The 11,361-nt window shown below is 36.4% G+C and overlaps 1 protein-coding gene across 2 annotated transcripts; it reads right to left on the bottom strand.

The window, feature by feature from the left end:
• Positions 1-1,205: 1,205 nt before the first annotated feature.
• Positions 1,206-8,819, bottom strand: LOC132607702 (nuclear transport factor 2). 2 transcript variants are annotated; one of them, XM_060321788.1, is made up of 9 exons: positions 8,468-8,819; positions 8,238-8,372; positions 5,711-6,020; positions 4,964-5,292; positions 4,210-4,378; positions 3,940-4,061; positions 3,794-3,859; positions 3,019-3,100; positions 1,206-1,654 (listed from the first exon to the last, which is right to left on the bottom strand). In XM_060321788.1, the coding sequence occupies exons 1-9, from the start codon at positions 8,504-8,506 to the stop codon at positions 1,542-1,544; spliced, it is 1,365 nt and encodes a 454-aa protein (XP_060177771.1). In that variant the 5' UTR covers positions 8,507-8,819; the 3' UTR covers positions 1,206-1,541. The 2 variants fall into 2 exon arrangements, with proteins under 2 accessions (XP_060177771.1, XP_060177776.1); XM_060321793.1 differs by having other exon boundaries at positions 4,964-5,289; positions 8,468-8,818.
• Positions 8,820-11,361: the final 2,542 nt, after the last annotated feature.

Below are 11,361 nucleotides of genomic sequence, written 5' to 3'. Positions count from 1 at the left end.
GTACCCCACTTCAAAAGCCAATTGTGTATTTGTACCCATACTACAATTGATAAAATGTTGTATATTGTTGTATACAATTTTTTTTTTTTTGAATATAAACACCTTTTATACATTATTATACACTCTATACATTATTATACATTTTTATACAAGATTAATACATTGTCTACTCCAGATGTATAAAGTTATATATTGTTGTATAATGTTGTATATTGTGAAAAAGTTGCTATGCGGGGTGTAATTTAAAAATATGACTACGCAAATATAATTTTATATGTTAGATTGTACATTATTAAAATTTCCCACTTATGTATTGTAACAAATGTAGTTGTAAAAATGAGGGCACCAGTAAGTCAAATTTAGAGGCGTTTGGACTATGTCTTATTGAAGTTAGAAAAAAAAAAAAAGTTCTTTTGAATATACTGATCTCACCATTTGAAAATATTTAAATACTTGCTACTTATTTATGGTCAAGCTATAAAACTTTAAACGTTTTTATTCCTTGAAATGGAAAATGATATATTATGCCTTCTCAATGAAGGAAACTTTGAAGGCCCCAAACGCTTAAAAGTTTAGTTCATTTGGACGTGGGCGAAATGAGAAAGAAAGAACGTTAATAGATAAGAAGAAATACACCTTGGCAAGGAAGCAGGACCAGGAAAGAGATAAAGAGATACAACCAAAAGTGTCAAATAGAAAACGTACGTACATCAAAATATATACTGAAGAGATTCAACCACCAAGATCATGTTGCAATTTTGCATTTATCAATAAAAATCACTTAACGTTCCTTTTGTCTCATATGAGATTTAAACCTTGATCTCTCAATGATTTCCGCTCATTTCATCGACCTTTAGACCACTCTCTCGATTACTTTCGAAGAAACAGAGCATAATGACTTTTGATAGCTCGATTCCCCGCTGTAACACATCCCATGTTTCTCATTTCAATTCAGAAAAAATCGAGAGGATGAAGACAACAATGAGGAAGAAGAAGATGATGATAACGACACCATTGATCATAAACCAACCTGTGCTTTAATGAGCAATAACGTAGTGAAATAGGAGATGAGCTAATATTAGAAGTGGCAGAGGAAAGACGAGAAGTATCTCACCCAAAGCATTTGGGTTGCTGATGTTCCATTATGAGAACCATAAAGACATCATGCCAATTCTAAAACATAGAGAAAAGAAGAAGCACAGGACTACACTACTAACAACATAGGCCATACTTTCAGATATGCTCAAAATATTTCTCACCCTTGGCATCACTCCAAAGTTACAAGTATTGCCTCTAGAATTGCAGGACAAAAAAGGATTAAAAGAGCATAACAATAACACAACTTTAACTACAGGAGAAAGATGGGAAAAATCTCTCTCAAAACACTCAGGGAAGAAAGAACCGGCAGCAACAAAATCCCTTGCATAAGAAGACAAAAATCATCAAAAAAATAAAAGCTAACTAGAAACCAGTACCACGTTCCTTATTGATCCTCATCCGCAGAATCATAACTTAGTTGGCAAGTTTGGCATTTCATACTTCTAATATGATGTACCGCGGAAGCCATTGCTCTTCACTCTATCATCAGGATTGCTTCCCCTACCAAAAGTCCGCCCACCAGAACGACCTCCTCTGCCTCTTCCCCTTCCTGATCCTGATCAAAGCATTTAGAGAAGACTGTTAGCGAAAAACGGTCAAATATGCAAAATAAATGGCAACAGGCACTACACAGTATTTTAACCGTAGAATTATGTTAGTACCTCCTTTATCAGCTATCTGCACTCTTACAATAAAATTTCTCATGAACCGACCATGACAGATGTAGAAGGCCAATTTTCAGTTAACAAAAGGGACCAATCATGGAAAAGAAAAAGATTTGCACCCTATCATATACCATACAAAAAAAAGTTATAGTGAGCACCGGGGTATTGGCACAAAAAGAGCCAAGCTGTGTCCGATGTCTGAGTTTGGTGCAAACCAAATACACCATATCCCACATTGGACTTTGGCCGAGGACACTACTCCTAGTAAATCCAAAAGTAATGGGGCATGCCAATTTGGGATTCCTTTCTGTTTAATTCTGTCCTAATCTGTCCCTTCAACGGGCTCGCCTCTTGTTTGACACCTTAAACCTTCTGACCATTATCTGTAACACCGGGAGGAACAACGAGTGCGCGGCTATTCTCCCACCACTGCATTCAACTGAGTTCCAAGAGTATAAGAGAGTGCTTTTCACCTCGCAGAAGCCTACAGAATTGTGTTATTTGGAGGCTTAACAAGATCTCTTCAATGGGGACCCGCCTCTGTATAGCCTATTTGACTCTTCACTGAAAGAGCATTTTTCTTGAGAGATTATCCACATTATTCCACCACCAATTCTACTTCATTATGTCCATCCTTCAATGTTAGATTTCTGAGTCTTCTACCAGTTCTCGAACATTCATCTCATATGCCCTTATTTGCAATTAAACCCTTATTTCCCTCTTAAGCACAGATACTATCTTTATTACAGTAGCGTCCGAACCGGTTACCTGTCACCTCCCATCAGCACATGTACCGGGTAACTCGGCCCCACCGAGGCTTAGGCAGATAAGAATAACTCACCTTGTGTTTTTGTCTATGCTGGGACTTGAATCCTGCTCTCCAAGATTTGTACCCACTTAACCACACTCCTGGGTGCTTCTCGGCATAGACACACTTATGCCAAGCAAATGAGAAATTCTATACTTTATATGCTTCCCACTCGATAATTGATAAGAACTGGACAATCATTTTTAGAATTCAAAAATTGGCCTCCCAATCTAAAAGTAACAATAAGAGGAATGTTTGCTAACCAGGATCACTTCAGAAAAAGTGGACTAAAAAATGAAGGTTAAAGTCAAGGCAAAGAAGTAAGTCAAAATATCCAAGGACAATAGTCTTGATTTGATCAAAAAGACTTGCAAAGCACACAAGATAAACCAACATAAGAATAAGATCAAGACATTTTAGAATTGAAGTCAGTTTCGAGGCACATACTTCCTCCACGAGACATGCTACTGCTGGCTGGTCTCCTCTCCTCAATGTAGACTTGCCTTCCAGCCAACTGTATTGGTGATGCCTAAGCAAGTAGAAAACAAAAAATGGTATGATCTACTAGACACAAAGAGGGTTCACATGACATATAAAGATAATCCCTCAATATAAACTTATGGCAGTATTCATAAACTTTTACCCCACCCCACCTCAAAAAGAATAATGTGATCCAAGTAAAAGCATGAAAATGATCAATTTAGGGTCTAAAGTTAGACATCCATCAGTTTAATAATTGCAGACAGCAATTTTTAATACATATATATCGATTCAAAAATAACAAAAGGCAGTTCGAGGCAAAGAAGAATGTCTTTGATTCTTCAGATAGTAAGTATGTCAAACACAATGAGATGTTATAGTTGGGACAACCAAACTTTAGCTTCAATATGTCTCCAGTGAATCTCTATCACATGATTTGCCACATCTACTAATGGCTCACAGCAAGAACCATAACCATGAAAAACAAGAACATTGTAGAAATTTCCAGATAGCCTAAAACATTTCAAACATGAACCGTATAAATGCTATGTATAATTTTATGCTTAAATAAAAGGCCAGCATAAAAGATAAAGCGAACAATTATGATAAAGCGAACAATTATGAAGAATCACATCAAGGATAAGGTAAAACTAAATAAGTCATATCAAGCAATTTAAAAGACCAAATAACTTATAAAGAAAAACAAACCAAATGACAGTCTCAAACTTAGTGAGATTCAAACCTGGATTGCATTTTGGACACCTTGGACTTCCTCAAACTCAACAAAGGCATAGCAAATGCCAACATCCTGTTAATCCATTGAAATCCAAACATTAGCACGCATTAGACAACAAGTCACAACATAAGGAGATCACCAGATATACTAACCTGGCGGTTTCTTAAGAAAACTCCATCTTGCTTGATCTTCCCGAAGTTCTTAAACTCTTGCAAAATATCGAGAGAAGATACAGTAGATGGTAAATTCCTCACATAGACAGACTTTGATTCCCCTGGGAGAGGCAGAAGAAAGTCAAAATCGAGCTAACATCAGCAATACATAAATTGAATGCTAAAGCATATTTTATCACTTGCTGCAACTCAGATGCTATGTAATTATTCAGAATAATGATATCCTAAGAAGCAGTGTGTTCCTATTACCTTCTTGAGAAAATCCTTCATCTGCCCGGTCAAGGCTGGTGTCTGGCGCAGCTGGGGGCATATAGTTTGACTGCTCAACAGGAGGTTGCCACTCTGAAACGGGAGCTGCACTCTTGGTATAATATGGCTGGACACGAACTGGCGGTGCAGGTTTTCCTTTTGCTCTTAACTATCAATTACAACGAGTTATATTCCAAATCATAAACCAAACTGAATCAATGTTGTAGCTGTTCCCAAAGAACATAAGACGATGTGACAACATATGATCTTACTAGTTTTGTTTATGAAACTTTTTTTTTTTCCAAAGTGTGTCAAGGTTCTATTTTCTTTTTTTCAGTGGAAGGAGAGATATGGAGTCAGTTCCTTTTATACTTTCAAAATTCTCTCTTTTCCGCTGGGAGAGTGGGGGGGGGGGGGGGGTATGCTTATCGAATATCGATACATATCAACAACAATATAATGCCACAAGTGGGGCCTGGGTAGGGTGGGGTGTACGCAGAGTATTCATCCTCTGTCCACGCAAGAAATTCTCATCTAAAGATGTGTGCCCAACAGACCCACCAATACTTCAAACTGATCCAGAGGCCATAGAATAGACAAGTTGTTGTTCAACATAATGTTTTAAAGCTCCTAAAATCTAATATTGATACACTTATGTGGCAGGGTTAAATGACCATAATGGGATCTATTACTTGTGCATAAAGGGATGAGTGCTGATCAAGTCATAAGGTGCACAGAATATGAATGTACTTACAATAGAGGCATAACTAATCTTTGAAGGCTCTCCAACAGGTTCTTCTGCAACAGGCTCAGGCTCTGGCATGGCTTCGACCACATTATTTAGGAAAGAAGTCTCCTCCTCGAATGACCTTACTTGAGCAGTTTCTTCCCCCCAATGAGTCTCTTCTGGAACATCAGCCTCAGCCTCTGCCTCATCATCATGCTCAGGCTCAGCTTCAGCCTCAGATAGGTTCTCATGATCATGCTCTTCATAACCATATTCTTCAACAGTCTCATTTCCTTGTATATGAACTGAATCAACATATTCAGTCGCCTCCGCCTCTAAGGCATAGTCATGGGCTGCTAAAGTAGTTATAATGAGATTAAGTCATATGCTTAAATTGTCAGGTATCAGATATGCTTTTGAGAATGCTTGCAAAATATCTGCGAGAGAAGGTTATGCACAAAGGACATGCAACTAAACCAGCATAAAGTACATGCAGTTCTCCCCTACCACACGCTTCATACAGAAAAGGAAGAAAAGGAGCACCACAGTTTTCAGTGACAAATAAAAAAGGTAATGCTGGTTCCAAATATCTCTTGGTACAGTGTAGAGGAACTTTAGCCCTCTAATACACAGCAAAGAGCCAAAGAGAACCATAATGAGAGCAAGGAGATACCTTGACATGTTCAATTAATAATACAACAGATAGAAAACTAAGATTGTTACTGAAAAATCTTGGCATGTTTAACATCTTACACAAGCCAGATGTAACAATACCTGGTGGCTCTGCAAGAGGATTAGAGGCAGTTGGTTGAGCATCAAGATTGTGTTGTGAAACTACTGGTGCTTGAGGTAGTACACTGCCCTCCTCATTAACAAAATGAAAGACATCATTCAGAACAAAGTAACCCTTCTCCTGAGGTGCAAGCAAAAATGTTTGCACAAAGTTCCTCCACACACTGGAATCCTTCAGCTTGACAGAACCAGATACCACAACAAGAACACTGCCATTCCAAGATTCAAGAGAATTTATCGTCTTGACCTTAATCCCAGAGAAACTCAATGACATAATCAGAGTATGAATTGGCTGTACAGTGAAGACATGCACAAGATAAGATTCATAACCAAAAAAACACTAGTTGTACTATCTCAAGCAAGAAATTAAGGTTAGCTAGAAACTGAATAGAGTATAGTCAGATGCAACAATAAGGTCCTTTCAGCAATAAAATTAAACAGGGACAGCAACTCCCCTTTATATCAGAGAATCAGAGTCCTCGTTACTTTCTTCACAATTTAGTAAGTGAGAATCTAATAGGAAATACACATAATTGTTTGGTACAACCCATTCCACTTAGTGGAAAAGAGTGCTTATTGTGTCAGATTCAATCTAAATGTTTAAATACTTTATTTAATTGATGCTGAAACTTAAGATGCTCTCATTTGCTTCTCTTCTCTGTTTCTCTCAAGGTAGATGGGGGAACCTACATTCTACAGGACATATCATTGGCAGGAAACTGGTGAAAAGGCACCGAAATAAACACAACAGCCTTCAGCCAAGCAAGATCTAGATATCAATGTGGGATTAAGGATGAGGTCCATCTTTGGCAATCTACAAAATGCATTTCTTTCTTCGATTTGTGTTGTATACAGTTAGAGCTATCTATAGAATTATATGGAGTGTAGAATCTATTGAATGACAAATGACAAGTCAATCAAATGCAGAGATAGCTGGAAACAAGGTTACGTATATTAGGTCCGTAATTGCTCTGAGTTTTAGAGAGTCACTAATTTCCTAAAGCTCCTAATTTTCCCTAAAAAGACAAATAATTTACTAGTCGTGCTCATAGAATGATATGACCTCAAACAACGATTCAAAATAAGATCTGTGCATTGACTCTTTCCTGAAACAGAACCGATGGAAGATGAGAGAAAAGGAATCAAAATGTCCAATCAATCAAGTGAGGGCTTTCCGTTCTTCTCCTTCCCCTTCGCTTTCGAGGTAAAAGATTACCAATGTCTGAGAGCGGGCTCTCCTTCGCGGCAGCACTTACCTTCCTTCATCAGCCTTTCCTTTAAGGTTTGGCTGATATAGAGGACACATATAGCCGACAGCCTGACACTAATTGGTTTGGGATTAAGGCATGGTTAATTGAACTTTTAAATGAAAAGAGGCATCAATAGACATCTATTCATAGATGGTCTGTAATTCTGACATAAACGGACAAAGTGGTTTGCCTAAAAGATAGTATCTTTATAGTCCAATTTTTCCACGAACACGTAGCTTATAGGTATTTACTTTTGTGTGTATTTTTATTTGTCATAGATAACAACATTTTGTGTGTCTTTATCTTTATAGTCCAATTACTCAACGAACATGTAGCCTATAAGTATTTACTTTTGTGTGTCTTTTTATTCGTCATAGATAACATTAAATCACATCTGGACACATAATCCAAAATCTAAAATTTCTAGTAAACAAAGAGACATCGATCAACATCTATTCATACATGGTCTGTAATTTTGACATAAACGGACAAAGCGTTTCGCCTAAAAAGATAGTATCTTATAGTCCCATTATTCAACGAACATGTAGACTGCAAGTATTTACTTTTGCGGCTTCTTTTTATTTGTCATGTATAATAACATTAGATCACATCTGGAAACATAATCCAAAATCTAAATTTCTAGTAAACAAAAGACAGATAAAAGAAAAGGGATTAAGGCATAGTTAATTGAACTTTTAAATGAAAAGAGGCATCGATCGACATCTATTCATACATGGTATATAATTCTGACATAAACGGACAAAGTTTTTTGCCTAAAAGATAGTATCTTTATAGTCCAATTATACGATGAACACGTAGCCTATAGATACTTGCTTTTGTGTTTCTTTTTAATTGTCATAGATAACCACATTAGACCACATCTGGAAACATAATCCAAACTCTAAAATTTCTAGTTTAAAAATAAAAAAAAGGGCAAAGTGTTTCCCCTAAAAGATACTACATCTTTATAGTCCAATTATTCAACGAACATGTAGCCTATAGATATTTACTTTTATATGCCTTTTTTACTCGTCACAGATAGCAACATTAGATCACATCTCAGTGGCGGACCCATGTACAATTTTTGGGTGCTCCAGCACCCATTAAATTCAGTCACGGAGTGTATAGCTGTATAGAAAATATAAACGAAACAGATATAAATAGTTAATAGAGCACCCCCGAACTCAAAATACTGGGTCCGCCACTGTCACATCTAGAAACATAATCCAAATTCTAAAACTTCAAGAGTTAAATCTGACCACAAGGGCGGAAGCGGATTCGTTGGAATCACCATCAACTCGAACAATAGAGCTGGCATCAGTATAAAACTGATGAACATAATCAGGTTGTTGTTGAAGAACCTGATAGTATTGTTGAACAAAGTACGAACCCACCTGCAAAAACACACACACACAAAAAAAAAAATACCCATTTAAGATCAATCAAAAAAGTACTCAAAAATTAAGCTGCATATAGTCAAATGAAAAACCTGAGTGGCACCGATTGGAGCAGAGTATGAGCTCGCCATTATTGAGTACACACGGAACTATAATCGCCAAAAGAAAACCGAGATCAAAAGAACTTTAGGGTTTACAAAAAGGCGAATTAATGTTCCAATTCTTTTTCAAAAAAGGTAACGTATGTAGTTATTATATAGTATAGTGAGCACCGAATCTCCTTTATTAAATAGGAGAAGTTATTACAAAAAGAGAGTACACATAATAATTTGGGGGAAAAAAAAAAAAGAAAGAAGAGATTTGGGAGGTTTAAGAGATTGTATGAATCGGATAGTGAATAATGGAGATAGATCTATGGAGAGTTAGGAATTTTGTCGGAATGGGCGTGTGAAGATGTTACCAGTGGCATTTCTGTCATTGCATCTTCTTTTTAGGACAATTTAAACGTTTTTTACATTATCATCTATCTATAGTACTACTGCCTATTATTTATTCATTTTTATTTTCGATTTGGTGTTCAGTATTCGTATTGAAATCCAATTAAATTCGGATTCACGTCGGAAAGTTCACATTAAAGAATAAAGTGCTCCTTAATAAGGTGACTCCGTACCCAGAAAGACTCGAACTCCTTTGATTAAGGATGATAGAACACTTACCACTTATAATGTCTGATGATACTACTATATTATTACTTGTTTCTTTAGTATGTGTTTTGCGCGTGGATCTTACATCGATGATTTTTTTTTTTTTTTTAAAATAGACCAATATTATGAAATAGAAGTAACGTATATGAATTATAAAATAAAAAGTAAACTGATGAAGTTGAGTCGTGTTTAACTAGTTTAATAAAAACGAAAGAATCCTACTCTGCAAAAGCCCTCAGCCTCATTATAATTTTCATATATGATGAAGAAAATCCATGTTAATCTTTTGATAGTCGAATGTTTGTAAAATTAATATTTATCTTCTATTATCTTTTTAGTTTGAGTTTTCTAACTTTTATAATAATTATATTATAAATATAATTACTGATCTTCCTGATGGGGTTAAAGGACTTATGACCATGGATAGATGAAGCTTGACTAACTTGAATCATTAAAAAGAAGAAGGAGATAATTTGGGATGATAGAAGCAGGACTTGTATCTCTTGGATACCTTGGATTTCATATTTGTATGACCAAGTATACAAGCTTAGCTTTTACATTTACTTCATCTCAATCAGGATAGAAAGCGATCTATCTTTCAAATATGATAGGAGGACGTGAATCACTTTTTATAGAGTTCCTCAGATCATGGTGTATTTTTTGTTGGAAGATGAATAACATATAGAAAATTTAAAATTTTACAAAGAATTGTAAATACAAGCTCTGGACGCGATCCCTTGAAAATGAGAAGTAAGAGATGAAAAAACAGAAAGTATAAGGTAAGAAAATACATGGCGCAATTATATGTTAATGAACACCACAAATAGTTACCACGAAAGGATGTGGTGCAGCGGATGAGGCTACTTCTCCTTTAACTAGATGTTTCGGGTTCGGGTCCTGTGTATAAAAAAATCCTTGGTAGGGAGCGCTTTCCAGTTCCCACCGAATGGAGCCCTACGTGGCGCGAATCCCGATATAATCGGGCTCTAATGCGAATACCGGACACTAGATGGAAAAAAAAATAAAATAAGAGCCCACCACAAATAGTTTGTATAAGATACGTCAATACTTGTAACTAGCCAAGCGTGGCTTTCATGTAACTTTGAAGATACTTACGACATCATGGATACCATTCTTTAAGCTAATTATGTATGTTTTATAAACACCACACATTGTATAAGATGCGTTTTTGTTTTCCCCCTCCCTTAAGATACTAAGATTTGAACTTAGCAGGTTGGCAGAATGAAATTTGGCTGTAATTTACCCTAAAAAATGCTTTTCCCACTTGCAATTGGTTTGATATAGGGGAACATGCATGTGAAATATGTTGTTCTTTTATTTGCGATGCAGTGAACGGTGCTTATCTTGCTGGTGGAGCTCAAGGTGAATGGGTCATAATTTTTAGCCATAACAAGACCTTCGTTGTTGCAGATGCCCTTAGAAAATACATATGGAGTTTTGAGTCTGTTCACAGTGAACAAAATCTTACCATTAAATACTCAAGTTCTTTCAACAGCTTGGAAAGGGGTTGCTCACAATTTGCTACTCGACATGTTGGCGAGCCACGTCCTATGTACTTCCTGGTATTTCCTGTCAATCAAGAGGCCTGCTCTATACTAGGACTTACTGACATGTTTTTCACATTTGCGTACTCTTACTCTATGACTAAAGTAAGTTGAAGGATCAAATCCTTTTTGGTTTAGCTTGCACTCAAAAATAACACATGACTTGACATTGGTACCAGTTGAACCTTTGAGGTCATATTCCACAATTCCAGGTGGTCAGACCTTGTCTATTGGGTCCTCTGCTGGCTATAGCTATAACGCATCCAACGGTCTTTACATTGCAGGGGAAGAACACCTACTAGTCCTATATGAAACTTTTGATGTTAAACATGAAGATTATGTGGCATAGTTCAAGTAAAGATTTGTTTTACTTTTGCCACATGTATTATGTAATGTGACGAGCGCAAAACACAATATAAATTAAGCGCTGCTAGTCAAAGATAGTATAGTTTAAGATCGTCTCCACAGGGATTGATACAAATAATTACTCAAACGGAACCTTGCTCAGTATTATTCAAGAAATAAAAACTTGATTTTGTTGTGGTTATAAACCACGAATATCGACTACAACGTAATTAAAGACAATTGACAACGAAAGAAAAGGTTACTATTAATATGAGAAGTAAGGGTAGTAGACAAGACAGATGCAAGATTTTAGCAATTAGCTTCGATTCGTTTTATCATTCTCCTCTAAATTTTATTGAGTCTCTCGAATTC

The sequence above is a fragment of the Lycium barbarum genome, chromosome 1 (genome assembly GCF_019175385.1).
Source record: "Lycium barbarum isolate Lr01 chromosome 1, ASM1917538v2, whole genome shotgun sequence".
NCBI lineage: Eukaryota > Viridiplantae > Streptophyta > Magnoliopsida > Solanales > Solanaceae > Lycium > Lycium barbarum.
The sequence above is the reverse complement of the archived record's forward strand: the minus strand, read 5'-3'. Positions and strand labels throughout refer to the sequence as shown.